The sequence below is a fragment of the Caenorhabditis briggsae genome (assembly GCF_000004555.2).
Source record: "Caenorhabditis briggsae AF16 supercontig from assembly CB4, cb25.NA_220, whole genome shotgun sequence".
NCBI lineage: Eukaryota > Metazoa > Nematoda > Chromadorea > Rhabditida > Rhabditidae > Caenorhabditis > Caenorhabditis briggsae.
This window is the reverse complement of record NW_025543250.1, coordinates 1-14,038: the sequence shown is the minus strand read 5'-3', so window position 1 is coordinate 14,038 and position 14,038 is coordinate 1. Positions and strand designations below refer to the sequence as shown.

Below are 14,038 nucleotides of genomic sequence, written 5' to 3'. Positions count from 1 at the left end.
TCGTAGTTTAGAATGCTCCGCAAATCAATGAGAAATATTTTCCGAAAACAGCTCCATATGATTCCATATCGAACCCAAAAAGGCGCTTTCCTAACGGACCGTAACAAAGGGTTAAAACTGAAAAAATCCAAAAATCTCCTTCGAGGCACGCGCTTCGGCACGCACTTGAAGACCATTTTTTATAGATGAAGTTGTTCACTGTTCAGGCAAACAAGACTGACCAGAACAATTGAATCGGGGCTATCGATTATTATAGTGCATGTAGGAGATGAAAAACCCAGAATAAGACATCTCACCCGGTCACGGTGACCGTATTTGGTGAGATATGCTCAAATGGTAAAATTTTGTCGATTGTGGAGCCAAGATCAACAAAAATCCTACATCGAACGAATGTTGAAGTCGGAGGTGCTGCCCCAGTCCCAATCACGTCTTGTGAACGACAATTGACCATTCTATCAGTACGGAGTGCCTGCACACACTGCAAAGCTCACTCGTCAGTGGTTCCAAGCCAATTTTCCGGATTTTCTCACTAAGGATCGATGGTCAGCTTCCAGTCCGGTACTCAATCCAACGAATTTTTTGTTTTGGGAATATTGGACCCAATGAGTCTCCACAAAAAATTATCCTAATCTGGAAGCCCTGAATATATCCTTGACCGCGGCATGGGACAATTTGGACGTCAACTACCCCCGTGCCGTAGTCGACTCCTTCTTGAAGAGACTTCGAGCTGTCATCGGAACGAACGGAGGAAGGCTCAATAATTGTTAACACCATCTTTTTTGTTATCTCTTAATGAACATCTTGACCGAACTTGAGAAAAAAATCTTTTGGTTTGAGGTTTCTACACTGTCTTGAAAGCGGCGCTATATTTATTCCCCACCCTGTAGGCAATGACGGGAGAACAAATAGATACCATTTAATTGAATCATTTTTCAATTAGTCACTGCTTCGTAGAGTTTGTGACTCGAATATGTTGAACAGTGATCACAAACAGAATACGAAAGTGATTCACAAATTTTAGTATTGAAGGAAATTATATCTTTCCAGCTGATGCTAGAAGATTTTGTAATTGAAAACCTTGAGCGATTGACCCAATAAGAATAATATCCCAAGTGAGCTCATCTAAATAATACAGACAACAGGGCAGATCATCTATTGGAAAGCTCCAGAGGTATACTGCTAAAAAACTGTTAAATGGCTGCTGAAGAGGCGAAACTGGCGAAGGACTGCTAGTTGGTTGCCAAAGGAGAGCCGACGGGCCGTCGACGGACTGTTGACGGACCATGGGGCGCCCTGGAAATCACCGACTTGAAAGTTTTGATTGGAAATCAGCCAGAAAGCATTATCTTATCAGAAAATAATACAAGACTTTGATAGTCTAAAATAGCATTTTCAACTTGTAAAATCGGTTTGGAATTGTATAAATTTTCGAAAACGTTTCAAAAATTGTTTAGGTTCTCAAACCATCCAGAATATCATTATCAATTAAGCTCAGTGTTGGTTTAATGTTTCCTGAAAAAAATCTTTAAAGTTATTTTGTAGTTCTTCAAAGCTTGCATTGAAAAATTCAAAAGGCTGTGTATATTTTCTATCCACATTTTTCATATTACTCATTTGGTTGGTTTCCAAGTTTCCAATACTTTGTTCAAATGTCCAATAAAATGTTCTTCTTCCGCTGTTTTTCCTTCATGTGTAGGAGTTTGGGATGATTCATTCGAAACATTCAAAACCGGACAATAAGCATAAACAGATGAGAAAATGGCTATTTTTTCATTAGTCATTGAAACATTTCCGTCGTTTCTTGAAGGTACCTCCCACTGTTCCCAATGGAAAAGTTGTGACAGATTTCAAAAGTTGTGACAGATTTCAAAACATCATGATGCAATGACCTATTCCTATTTATCAAAAAGATATAATTTCCGTGACGCGGTTTTTCTCTCCAACTCGAAAAAGATAAAAGTAAGGTATTGTTAGTATTTTAGATAGACACCATGGGGGATAAAATCGAAAAACTGGTGAAGAAAAAGTGAGTTTCAATTGGGATTCAGACGCCTTTCAAATAGAATTTCCAGCAAACCGAAATCCAAACCGATGAAAACTCCGAAGAAAAAGAAAGATGATACGATAGAAGAAGATGAGGAGCCGAAGGAAGTTCCATCGAAGGAAGTACCGATGTCGAAGGAACCAACAACTGGTGGAGTCAGAGACTTTTTGAAGGAATCCGTGAAGAAGTTGACTAGTCGAGAGCCTAAAAATGTGAAGATGAAATCGAAGGAGAAGGACAAGGATAAAACGTCGAGAGAGAAGAAAACGTTGCCTTCGGCTGAAAAAACGGAACGGGAGACAGGCTCGACAAAGATCATTCTAGCGTGCAGAGGACTTTGTAAATATTTGTTAGATATGAAAAAATCGAGTTTGAGCACCTACTTCGACGAACGTCTCGCTAAATATGCTCCACCGAGTCAGACATTCGTGGAATGGGAAAAGAATATGTCAAAGAACCGTTCGAAAGAGTACAAAATGAACGATAGTGGTCGTGTTCACATTGATGTGGCTGGAAAGGATTCGTACATAAATGCGAGTCACATCAAATTTGATTCATCCTGTCAAGAGTATATCCTGACCCAATATCCACTGAAAGAAACGATACATGACTTTTGGAGGATGATATCGCAGAAGAGAGTTTCACGGATCATCACAATGTTCGAACCGTTCAGTGACGAGGCGATTGAAGAGTTCAACAAGATTCCAAGTACTGTATCTCCAGCACCAACGTCTACTCCAGATTCGGTTTCTACGGGTACTCCAGTGAGTGTGTCACAAAAATCTCAGACCAGAGATCAAATTATTGGTACTTCCATTCGAGTAAGTTAATTGATATAAATATAACATTTTTTGAATATTTTTTATAGTGCGAAACGACCCAAATCAAATCCTTCTTTCCTCTTTTCACCGATCACTACATGAATCTTGACAATTGGTTGATCAATACACGAAAAGTCGAGGTGGATGAAAGAAACAAACATTGGATGAACATGTATACGGTAGAAATTGTGGCAGCTGAGTGTAGTGAGGCAAACTATATTCGGGTGTTCAATTGTACGACGTGGCCATGGAAGAAGGTTCCAAATGAGGAGAAAAAACTACTAGCTCTGGCTAGAGCTCCTTATAAAGTGGGATTTCTCTTTTTTCAGAGCTGCTCATTTCTTTTATTTTCAGGATAGCGGGTCATTGATTGCGAAAGCTGACAAATCGGAACCAATAGTTGTGATGTGTGATTTGGGACTTGATCGATCTGCAACCGTCATCCTCACTTCTGTCATAATTGAACTTGTTCTTGCTGGAAAAACGCCAGATTGTGATGCTCTGTTCAAAAAGATGCGTGATCAACGATCGAACGTCTTCACAATGAGCATGTTCTTCACGTATGCCATTCGAGCGGCTCTTGTCTATTTGAGAATGAAGCTGAAATTAGTGAACGACCCAATGAGCGAAGAAGTGAAAGCTATGATCAATGAAGCTCTAGCCACGGTGCCATTCATATCGAACCCAAAGAAATAGTGTACTCGTTTTTGAATAAATTTTTTTATTCCAATAGTGATTCAGTCATAAATGAACGGTAGAAATCGATGAATACTTGTCAACATAAAAAGAAAATTTGAAAAAAAAAATCATGAATTGAGCAGCTGGCTTATTGAATCGATAGTTGCTCTCTCTAGCTTTTTTCTCTTTGTCAGCCTTGTATACTTATCTCCATCCACAAAAGCAGTAGCTTCCCCAACCAAATGACGAATATCCGAATAGCAAGCATCCCATAATGCTTTCAATTCCTCTTCGCTGACATGATATTCAGATGCTTTATCAGCTGACACAGTGCCGAACTCTCCGCTCACTAATGATTTGATACCGTAACCTTCAACTGGATGGTTTGGATGAGCTTTTGCATAGTGTGATCGAATTCTTCGAACATTCCGACACTCCGCCCCACAAATTCTGCATGGTATTTTTCTGTTGGAATGTGTGAGAGCATGGTCTAGAAGGCGGAGTTTTCCATACTTCACACGCCAATTGTACTGCAGACCACAATTCTGAAATTAATTAGATGACTAAACATTTTGTTTTAAGAAAAAAAAACTAACCGGATATTTACAAGTGATAAGGTAGGGACCGCTTGAAGGATCCGTCGAAGTATTAGCTGTCTTTTTCTTTCCTTTCTTTTCGAATGTGTCTCTGAAGGACTGTGTTTGTTGACGAATAATCTCTTCGAATAAATTAGTTTCTTGTTCTTGTGTCATCTCTGTGTCTTCTTGGAGATCTTGTTGGCCAATATCGTCCGTAATATCCCCAAACTCTTCATTTGGAATCGTCAATTCATTTGTTCCAAATTCAGAAGATGTCCCGGGAACATCAGCTGTCCAATCGTTGAGTATTCCTTGAACATCCTAGAAAAAACTTTTTGTTTTATTCGTTTCAAAACAGTGTCCTACAGGTTTAGCTTCTACTATTGAAGATGTTCCTTCAAGAGCTTCTTTTAGGTTCAGTGGATGAACATCTCCTATTTCTGCGGATATACTTTTAAATGGTGTTTTACTGAAACGGTTCGATTCTTCGAATGACAAAGAAAGAGTTTTTGATGTGGAGATCGGAGTGTTGTCATTGAAATCAATAGACTCAGCTGCAAACGATTGTGTGGGTTGCTTTGTAGCGTAAATCGGAATTTCAGAAATCCAAACATCAGTGCAACCAATAATTCTCTGAAATTTAACAATAACTTTAGGATACTACGAAACATTGGTTATATTTGGTAAATTGGTGAAAATTTGGTTAAATTCCTTATAAAGAAATCATCTTGCTTAAGTGTTCTACCATCAACAATGGACCTATTTGAATCGGTTCCTGTGAAATGTATATTTTTAAAAAAGTCAACACACAAAACTTCAGTTATAAACTATATCCAACAAAACATTATCTCGGTAAACTTTGCTTCATTTTCTCTTCTCGATTTCCGTCCGTTTTTCGGCAATATTTTAGATTTAGAAACAAAAAAGATTTTCCAACTTATTTTATGGTTTTTAACACAAAAGTGGTCGAAAAGCAAATTACAATACACGCTCTCCCACAGAACATTTCCGAACTGCAAATTAATTTTTTAAGAATCATTTGAATCATCTTGGAACTCCACAAAATCAGATAGAAAATTCTCAATTTATGGTTTTAGACCTGCAATTGTGATCGCGCCAAACGTTTTTTCTGTAGATCAAAAATTAATTTGCAGTTCGGAAATGTTCTGTGGGAGAGCGCACTTGGATTCAAGCGAGGGGGTCAGAAAAAGCGCCCCAGCAAACTCGTAGGCCAGAAGAAATTTAATAGTTGTGGAATGAACGCGGGTTTGAACTAGATCATGATGTATGTCTTAAAAATCAACGGGTTGCAACGCGCGTATTCTCGCTCATCGTTTAAAGCTGTGATACTCAGCCAACGAAGTTCAGCAGCGATTTGAGAATTTCTGAAAAATTTACTGGGGATCGCTTTCTGACCCCCTCGCTTGAACCCAAGTGAGGTTGCAATGAGAGAATAAAAAAATTCAAAGAAATTCATTGGGATACCGGGGGATAGATGAACATCGAAATGGAAAGGAATTAAGAATACAAATAAGTTAGGATAAAAAGGGACCATAGAGGTTTAATCTTCACGGAGTGGGAGGAACTTCTGGACGACAGGCTTTCCAGCTTCAGCGATAACCAAATGGATCTTGTCTCCGGTGGAAATTTCACGCTCGGCAGCTCCTCTGAACGAATCCTGCAATCAGAATATTCATCATATGGAAAAAAAAATCCTTAATGATCAACGAACCTTCATCAATGAGATAGCTCTCTCCAGAGTGAGCTGTGGACGTTCGTATCCCTCGGCAAGAGTAACGTGCCCAATTTGGCAATCCAGGAAGGGAATGATCATTGGCTCTGCAGCTCCACTTGCTGAATAGCCGAGTCGTTCAATACATCCGATTGGATCGTAACTGAAAACGGCTCCTTTTCCGTGCTCGTCAATACCAGCGAGAATTGCTCCAGTGTAGTATGGGAAGAAACGACGGTAATACAGGTTTCGGGAAAGAAGCTCTGCGCAGAGATCGACGGACATATCGGAACGATAGTCGAAACGATACTTGTGAAGCCGGGATTGGAGAACTTTTTTCAATTGAATCACATCACCATAGAAACCAGAAGTGGTGAGAATGATGGAGTCATTCCTGTAAAAAGTTTGTGGAACATGCAAGACTTAATTAAAAACTAACAAAACATGGATCTTTTCAGCATCACGGGTCAGAATGTTGATGTCATTTTGGGTCATTCTCGTGTCACTCGCCACAATAGCGAAGTTCTCTCCAGAGATGGCACATGTGGATCCTCCTTCCATTGAGTATGGGTTCCAGCGTTGACGCTCAATGTGTCTGGAGCTGAGCCATTCTGGATGAGCGGCGACGTCCTTCATAGCTTTCTTGAAATTAGCCATGTCAGTCGTGGCGTTAGCCACAGCTGTGATACCGGTGAAACTCGCCATCTGAAAATTGCATTTATTTTTAAATAGAAAATGTTAAAACTTCGAACGAAAAGGAAAAGAAACGAAAGCTTCGATTTGAACTGAATGCTGACAAAGAAAACGGCGTCAATTCGAATGTGAAGTACACACACCACTCTTGTGAATGCACACTTGCATTTAATTTGACGACATATTGCTGAATTTTTACCTGGTTTTTTAACCTTTTTTCTCTCTGAAGAAAGTCGTTATCGCAACAAATGAACTGTTTTCAGATGTCAGACTTTACGGAACAGACACTTCGGCAAAAGCTCGCCAACTTATCGAATCATAGCAACTCGATCCAAACGACATCCAGCTGGCTGTTAAAGAACCACAACAACCGAGAAATAATAATCAGAGTTTGGCTGAAAGTAAGCTGCAGGAACATAGAATTTACAGTTGGTCATTTAAAAATCTTTTCAGACCGTCAGAAAAGAGAATAAAGGTGCTAAAGTGGTAAATCTTCTTTACGTAGCCAACGATGTCGCACAGAACGCTAGAAAAGCTTGTCCACAATTCAAGGATGACTTCTTTCCTGCCATAGAAAGTGCATTCAGGTGAGGAAGACATTAACATGTTAAGATTATGAAAAACTAAGAGTTTCAGACACTGCTGCGAATTGAAAGCCAAGGAAGTGGAGAATGCCATTGGAAAACTCATACATGTTTGGAAGGAACGTCAGATTTACAGCCAATCTCAGTGCAAACGCCTTCAAGAAGCTCATCAGCAAATGAAGTTATCTGGAAGCTTCCCTTCACCAGCTGGGAGAAATAACGGAAAGGTATGATAGTATTGTCTGAAAAGTTCGCTAATGTAAAACAGTTGAAGAATTCGCAACCTAACCAGTTCATCGTCGAAGAGGCCAAAAAGAATGCTCAGGATGTTCTTGTCAGTTTAAAACGTCTTCAAAACCCTCCAAGCACCGAAAGAGACATTCGTATCCAGCTATCCAAGTATCCTGATAACATCTCGTGCCCTGAAAAGCTTCAGTCGGTTCAAAATTCTGAAGAGGCAAAAGCTCTTCTGACTCAAAACGAAGAAGCATTGCCAATGCTCGAAGATTATGTTAAAAGGTAATATTTGAAGTCATCGCTGGTGTCGAATAATTTTGTTCCAGATTGAAAGAAGAGACAAAGGAGAGGGAATCCCTCGAAACCAACCTCAATATGCTGATTCAAAATGTGAGAATGAGTATCGAACATCACGAGAAGCTTTGTAGAGATGTAAAGCGGAAGGAAGATAGAATCAAAGCAGATTTGTTGGAGGTAAGATATTGAAACTGATTTTCTCTCACATTTATTATTTTTCCAGGTTGAAAAAACATTTGAGTCTCTTCCCGATCTTACTGCCGAGATGCCAAACGCTCCATTGCCAACTCTAGAAGCACTGTTTCAAAAGAGAAAATAAATTTCAATCCCGTTTATCGTTATATCCCGATCTCTATTCATTGAAGTATTGATCTTGTAGCAATAACTAGAACCCGAATTAGGTTATGTTGTACAACTTTACACAAGACACTCCTGTCCATTCACTTGATCTTTTCATTTCCGTGTTATCCAAAATGTGCTTTATATCAGTCATCCTCAGAAAATAACTTCAATTTTTGATATTTTGATATGAAACTAATACTTTTGTTAATGCGGACCCACTCTGTACTACGGTTAGAATCCGTTGTTTTTTACTTTGGGATTGATACAGTCATAATGAAAGTTCGTAAGAACATAACATTTACAGATGGGTATTCTGGAGAAAATTGCCGAAATCGAGCATGAAATCTCAAGAACACAGAAAAACAAAGCCACTGAGTACCATCTGGGTTTGCTGAAAGCAAAACTTGCGAAGTATCGCCAACAGTTGCTTGAACCAACGGGAAAAGGAGGAGCCAAAGGAGAAGGTTTCGATGTAATGAAAAGTGGAGATGCCAGGGTGGCAATGGTAGGATTCCCGTCTGTTGGAAAATCCACACTCTTGTCGTCGATGACGTCCACACATTCGGAAGCCGCTGGATATGAGTTCACAACTCTCACATGTATTCCTGGAGTCATCTCATACAACGGAGCAAACATCCAATTACTCGATCTTCCCGGAATCATTGAAGGTGCCTCTCAAGGAAAAGGAAGAGGTCGACAAGTTATTTCGGTTGCAAAAACTTCGGACCTGATTCTTATGATGTTGGATGCTGGAAAAAGTGATCAACAGAAAATGCTGTTGGAGAGAGAATTGGAAGCAGTCGGTATTCGTCTGAACAAAAAACCACCGAATATCTATGTGAAGCAAAAGAAAGTCGGAGGTGTTAAATTTACAAATACAGTTCCATTGACACATTGCAACGAAAAGCTTATTATGCATGTCTTGCACGAGTACAAGATTTTCAACGCTGATGTTATTTTCCGAGAGGATTGCACGTGAGATGAGAATCGTTTTTAGCTTTCCAACCGATTATTTTCAGCATTGACGAGTTCATCGACGTTGTCCAAGGCAACCGTGTTTACATGACTTGCCTATATGTCTACAATAAGATCGATCAGATTTCGATTGAGGAGATCGATCGATTAGCCAGAATGCCTCACCACGTTGTCATCTCGTGTGAAATGAACCTGAATATGGACTACCTGTTAGAAAAGATTTGGGAATATCTCGCATTGGTCCGAGTGTACACTAAAAAACCAGGAAATGCTCCTGATCTTGGTAAGTTATCACTGTTATGTATGCCTATTTTATTATACATGAAATTTCTAGGACCCGAAGATGGTATTATTCTCCGTGGAGGAGCTACTATTGAACATTGTTGCCACGCTCTCCATCGGTCTATTGCCTCTCAACTTCGATATGCTATCGTGTGGGGAACTTCGACAAAATTCTCACCTCAGCGCGTCGGTCTAACTCACAAACTTGACCACGAAGACGTTGTTCAGATTGTGAAAAAATAAGTAGTTGTTCACCAAAAGAATAAATATCACTTTCATAATTATCTATGTTTCCTGTTGCTTTTCATTTGTTTCGATTACTATAAATCTATTCATTGTTTCATAATTGTTATAACAAGTACTTTGGAAAGTGTAACTTACTCACTGATCATGCCTTTTTTCACCGATTCCTCAATGTAAGGAGGGTTATCCAGATGCTAAGGATAGTCTGTCTCATTTCACTATTCATGGTATCAGATGGGGTTAGTAAAGAAGATTTCCGGATAGACTTCGAGGTTTGATTCCCGTTTTAGACAGGAAAACCATTTTGAATTCAGTACCCTAAAGAAAAACCCGAGGCATGCATCGATTCATTGAAAGATGAGGACCCGTCAGACTTTCACTACACTTCCACCAACCCATTAGGTCCCGTCGTTGAATGTCATCTGCTTGATCCCTCATTCATTCTCTGTGAAGATCCAGTTCCTCTGTACGGACCAGGACAAACAGGACAACAACCATCAAACGACAGTTATCACAATGAGGGAAAGTGTCTAAGAATGGGTGGATATCGAGCAGAACACATCGAATTCACCAATGTGAAGTGTCGTGTGTTACCATGTATTGAGTGTCGAGGATCAAGATCTTTCTCCAAATTAACCCCTTGTATAATGTAAGTTCCAAAAAATCCAAAATTAGTACGAATTAATGATATGGTTTTGCAGATATACTGGCCACTATTTCCTGACCACACTCCTCTATTCCATTTTCCTTGGAGTCGTCGCTGTTGATCGGTTCTGCCTAGGATATTCAGCAATGGCAGTTGGAAAACTGATGACGTTAGGAGGATTCGGAATCTGGTGGATAGTCGATATTTTTCTCCTAGTACTCGGCGTACTAGGACCAGCTGATGACTCAAACTGGGAGCCATATTACTAACAAGACAAAGAAGTAGTGAACAAGTGTAAATAACAGTTTTATTTTGTTAAAAATTTCACACAAAATTAGTTTTTTTTCTTTCGATCTCAGCTATTGTTTCAACCTTCTTCTTCTTGTCGCTTTATCCTGTTCATGACAGTTTTGTGCTGATTGTCACCTGGAATTTTTTTGATTTTGGCTGATTTTCTATAAATTATTAAGTCCGTACCTTGATTTTCGAAAGATCTCTACCATCGATAATTTCACTAAAAATGCGACTCATCATTTGAGCCAATTTGTCCGGACGTTCATCGATACTGGGGCCACTTGGGGAACTGCTGGTTTGATCTTTTTGATGGTTTCCACAGTTTCTTTCGAACGATACGGACCACTGAACACTGATACCTTGTTCTGAAATCAGGAAAGAAAATTGAAAAAAAAACAGATTTTTCTGGTGTTTACCGGTGCATTCTTAACATTAAGAAGTTCAGCGGAAAATGGTTCATCACTCGCATCCCACTCTCCTTCACTACATTCTGGCAGTTTTTCGCCCTTCTCTGAAAAATGAATTGTTGTAAAAATACGTTCTAAAAATCAAAACCATCGTCAGTAATTTCAATTTTCGGAAGTTGTCGAATGGATTGTTGAATAATTGGCATCGGAAGTTTTTCCTCTGTTTCGTCAGATGTTTTCTTCTCAATTCTCTTTTCGTTTTCTTCAGTTGGCTGCTTCTCCGACATTTTGAACTGGTTAATGATCGATTTATTGTGTTAATTTATTTTTCCTTTCTAATTTTTTTGTATGATTTTTGTATAACAAAAAGCGTGGATCAGGGGAATTTATTTCCAAAGAAATAAGATGGACACCAATAAAGAAGACACTTCGGCTAAATCTGAAAGTTCAAAAAATGGTTCAGAAGCTTATTAAAATTAATTTCTATTTAAATCTATTTTTAGTGACAAGTACAACGGGAGAAGCACTTCAAAACTGTACAGAATCAGAATGGGATGCATCAGATGAACCGTATTCTGCAGAGTTGCTCAATGTGAAAAAGAAACCAGTCGGTTTATTTTCAATGTTCAATTTTCGGAAATTCATAAAATTTAGAATCGGGTCAACGTTTTCTCAGCCACTGAGAAAAATCTGGAAACCGTTGTTGTCACTGAAGAATCTCCACCCCAAACTCCACTTCCTCCGAGTTGGTGCACCTATTTTTGAGTCTGATTTTATTTTATTTTTCCAGAACCAGTTGTTGAACATCATAATCTTGCTCGTCTGATTCAAAAGTCTTGTGAGCTACTTCTAGAAAATACGACGGCGGATGAAACTGAAGTGCATGTCAAATTGGAGTTCCCGGATTGGAGAGATTCCTAATTTTTTGATTTAAAATAAAATATTATAAAATATTTTTCTTCATTGTTTCTTTTTCAAAAAAGTTTTGAATTTAATAACTCAAATTGTTATGCATAATGTGTATATGGTGTCTTTCTACTTATGATACTTCATACACTTACCGAAGTGAATGAAGTTTCGAGATCCAGTTTTTCGGAATTTTCCATTTCCTATTTTGTACTTTCCGAAAGTATAAAATTCCGAATTCACTAGTTTTCGAAATTCCAAATTTTCGATGAACTGGAAACGAGAATTTAAGAATTTCTGAACTTTCAAACTTCGAATTTACCAAATGTCTACCAAATTTACAATTTTGCGCTGACTTTCCTGAAAATTTCGATATAATTTTCAATTAGAAAATGTCTTCAGTTACTCGAAACAACAAAAAAGTCGAGTGGGGAACGGAGAGGAGGGGGAGGACTTATATTTTGAAAGGAGTCTAAAAAATAAACGACTGCAAGACTCTGTGATTCTATTTAGTTTTTTCTCCCCATCCCAAATTCTCCAGAAATGTTCTTTTTTCCTACGAGAACCCTCAATAATTCTAACCAGCATAATCGTTGAGTGATCATATGATTCTATATATCATCCTTCCAAAAAAGGGCATTCAGAGTTGCTCTTTTTGTCTGACGATTGTCCACTTGTTCCTAGTTGGTTTCTCGTGCATTCCAAAGTGTGCGTCTTCCTCTTATTCTCCATTTCTGTCTTGTCTCCCGGCTCCATTTTTCTCTCTTTTCAAACACCACTCCTCGTCCCATTTTTCCTTTCTTTCTGCGCTCCTCAAAAAGAAGGCCTTCTACATTTCCCATTTTCTACAACCATCTGTGCTTCTGCTTCGTGGTACCAAGAGCACTCATCTAATTCTTTTCTTCCACTTTACTCATTTTTCCGATCCAACTAGAAATGGTGAAACTCTCCGAGTCGGCTGTCTATATTCGTACAAAAAGTTCTCTGGAAAATGTGAAGAAGCTCAATTTATGGTATAATATTTTTCAAATAAAAAAAATACAACTTCAGTTGTTTCAGGGGATGCGGTATCGATGACATTCAAGTATGCGAGAAAATGGGTCTTTTAGAAATTCTATCCCTCAGGTTAGAGATCAATTTTAATGATACAAAAGTGGGGTTATTTTTTGCAGTGTCAATGAAGTAAAATCTCTTTCTCCACTTCAAAACTGCAAGAATTTGAAAGAATTGTATCTTCGAAAAAACTGTATAGAATCGCTAGATGAGCTGGAATATCTGAAGGATCTTCCAAGTTTAAGAACTCTTTGGATTGATGAGAATCCGTGTGTTGGGGAAGGGGGTCAAGAATATCGAAGAAAAGTTATCAGGATTCTTCCTAACATCACGAAACTTGATGATAAACGTAGGTCACAACTGAACTTTTCTTCCATATAATCTTCATTTTCTCAGCTGTCACCCAATCAGATCATCAAGAAGCAATGGAGGATAGTATTCCCGAATGTGATATGCATAGTTCTGTTTACGGAGCTCGTTCCAATCGGTCTAATAGTACTGATTTGATGAGTAGATCAGTTTATGGTAATTCAATTATTTCGTTTTCTAAAACAACAGATTTTTTTCAGTCGGTCCAGCAGTAGTTGACAGAATCGTTCAACCACAGCTTCTCAATTTCGGAGACACTTCTGATGAAGAACGAATCAACTATCAACCACGTTCATTTTCTGTAGAAGTACCAGGAATGCCATTGACTGATGAGCATACAAATGTCTATTTGGACAGTGCCCCAAACTCGCATCGTGGATCGAGACACAACTTGATGTCTCAATCCATGTATGGAACTTTGTGTGGAACACTTGCAGAGGAACCAAGTTCAGCATATGGAGAAGATGATTGGAATGATTTCAGGTAAGGAAGGAATAAGAAAGAAAAAGGGAAAGGAAAAAAAAATTAAAAATTCAATTTAATTCAGTATCGAAGAAGATCGTGCGATGGTTTCGATGCCTCTGGCTGCTTCACACAGAATGTATCAAAGTATGCACGAGGGAATGGTTGTGGAAATGAAACGACCGGTGAGTGTATAACAGGCTCCGCGTCACTTCGAAACTGCGACACTTCGAAACCAGTTATTTCTAAACCCGTCATTTCGTAACAGACGAATGGACGAATTTCAGACTACAAAAACGAGTTTAGGGTCTTGAAATATGATTTTTCTGATCAGCACACATTCTGAAATTCGAAAAACTCGAAATAAAATTTTGAAAGAAAAAATAAATTTTGGA

At 38.7% G+C, this 14,038-nt stretch overlaps 9 protein-coding genes across 9 annotated transcripts; 6 read left to right on the top strand and 3 right to left on the bottom strand.

Annotated features, from left to right (window-relative positions):
- Positions 1-1,991: 1,991 nt before the first annotated feature.
- CBG24780 lies at positions 1,992-3,561 on the top strand (the record flags this gene model as incomplete). The annotated part of the gene is made up of 4 exons (XM_002648444.1): positions 1,992-2,026; positions 2,073-2,865; positions 2,913-3,173; positions 3,220-3,561. The coding sequence occupies 4 exons, from the start codon at positions 1,992-1,994 to the stop codon at positions 3,559-3,561; spliced, it is 1,431 nt and encodes a 476-aa protein (XP_002648490.1).
- A 110-nt stretch (positions 3,562-3,671) lies between these two features.
- Positions 3,672-4,869, bottom strand: CBG24779 (the record flags this gene model as incomplete). The annotated part of the gene is made up of 4 exons (XM_045240894.1): positions 3,672-4,088; positions 4,140-4,442; positions 4,488-4,754; positions 4,867-4,869. The coding sequence occupies 4 exons, from the start codon at positions 4,867-4,869 to the stop codon at positions 3,672-3,674; spliced, it is 990 nt and encodes a 329-aa protein (XP_045091418.1).
- Positions 4,870-5,682: 813 nt separating this feature from the next.
- Positions 5,683-6,558, bottom strand: Cbr-pbs-6 (the record flags this gene model as incomplete). Its single annotated transcript, XM_002648442.1, has 3 exons — positions 5,683-5,799; positions 5,854-6,247; positions 6,293-6,558. 3 exons carry the CDS (start codon positions 6,556-6,558, stop codon positions 5,683-5,685), a joined length of 777 nt encoding a protein of 258 aa, XP_002648488.1.
- Positions 6,559-6,809: 251 nt separating this feature from the next.
- Cbr-cids-1 lies at positions 6,810-7,983 on the top strand (the record flags this gene model as incomplete). The annotated part of the gene is made up of 6 exons (XM_002648441.1): positions 6,810-6,947; positions 7,000-7,133; positions 7,183-7,357; positions 7,405-7,649; positions 7,694-7,841; positions 7,888-7,983. The coding sequence occupies 6 exons, from the start codon at positions 6,810-6,812 to the stop codon at positions 7,981-7,983; spliced, it is 936 nt and encodes a 311-aa protein (XP_002648487.1).
- Positions 7,984-8,310: 327 nt separating this feature from the next.
- CBG24776 lies at positions 8,311-9,506 on the top strand (the record flags this gene model as incomplete). The annotated part of the gene is made up of 3 exons (XM_002648440.1): positions 8,311-8,981; positions 9,026-9,264; positions 9,316-9,506. 3 exons carry the CDS (start codon positions 8,311-8,313, stop codon positions 9,504-9,506), a joined length of 1,101 nt encoding a protein of 366 aa, XP_002648486.1.
- Positions 9,507-9,697: 191 nt separating this feature from the next.
- On the top strand, positions 9,698-10,421 carry CBG24775 (the record flags this gene model as incomplete). The annotated part of the gene is made up of 3 exons (XM_002648439.1): positions 9,698-9,778; positions 9,821-10,155; positions 10,208-10,421. The coding sequence occupies 3 exons, from the start codon at positions 9,698-9,700 to the stop codon at positions 10,419-10,421; spliced, it is 630 nt and encodes a 209-aa protein (XP_002648485.1).
- A 261-nt stretch (positions 10,422-10,682) lies between these two features.
- On the bottom strand, positions 10,683-11,140 carry CBG24774 (the record flags this gene model as incomplete). Its single annotated transcript, XM_045240893.1, has 3 exons — positions 10,683-10,811; positions 10,863-10,957; positions 11,002-11,140. The coding sequence occupies 3 exons, from the start codon at positions 11,138-11,140 to the stop codon at positions 10,683-10,685; spliced, it is 363 nt and encodes a 120-aa protein (XP_045091417.1).
- A 118-nt stretch (positions 11,141-11,258) lies between these two features.
- On the top strand, positions 11,259-11,774 carry CBG24773 (the record flags this gene model as incomplete). The annotated part of the gene is made up of 4 exons (XM_002648437.1): positions 11,259-11,310; positions 11,357-11,460; positions 11,508-11,598; positions 11,644-11,774. The coding sequence occupies 4 exons, from the start codon at positions 11,259-11,261 to the stop codon at positions 11,772-11,774; spliced, it is 378 nt and encodes a 125-aa protein (XP_002648483.1).
- A 921-nt stretch (positions 11,775-12,695) lies between these two features.
- On the top strand, positions 12,696-13,840 carry CBG24772 (the record flags this gene model as incomplete). Its single annotated transcript, XM_002648436.1, has 6 exons — positions 12,696-12,772; positions 12,819-12,884; positions 12,932-13,161; positions 13,209-13,337; positions 13,382-13,664; positions 13,729-13,840. 6 exons carry the CDS (start codon positions 12,696-12,698, stop codon positions 13,838-13,840), a joined length of 897 nt encoding a protein of 298 aa, XP_002648482.1.
- Between the last annotated feature and the right edge of the window lie 198 nt (positions 13,841-14,038).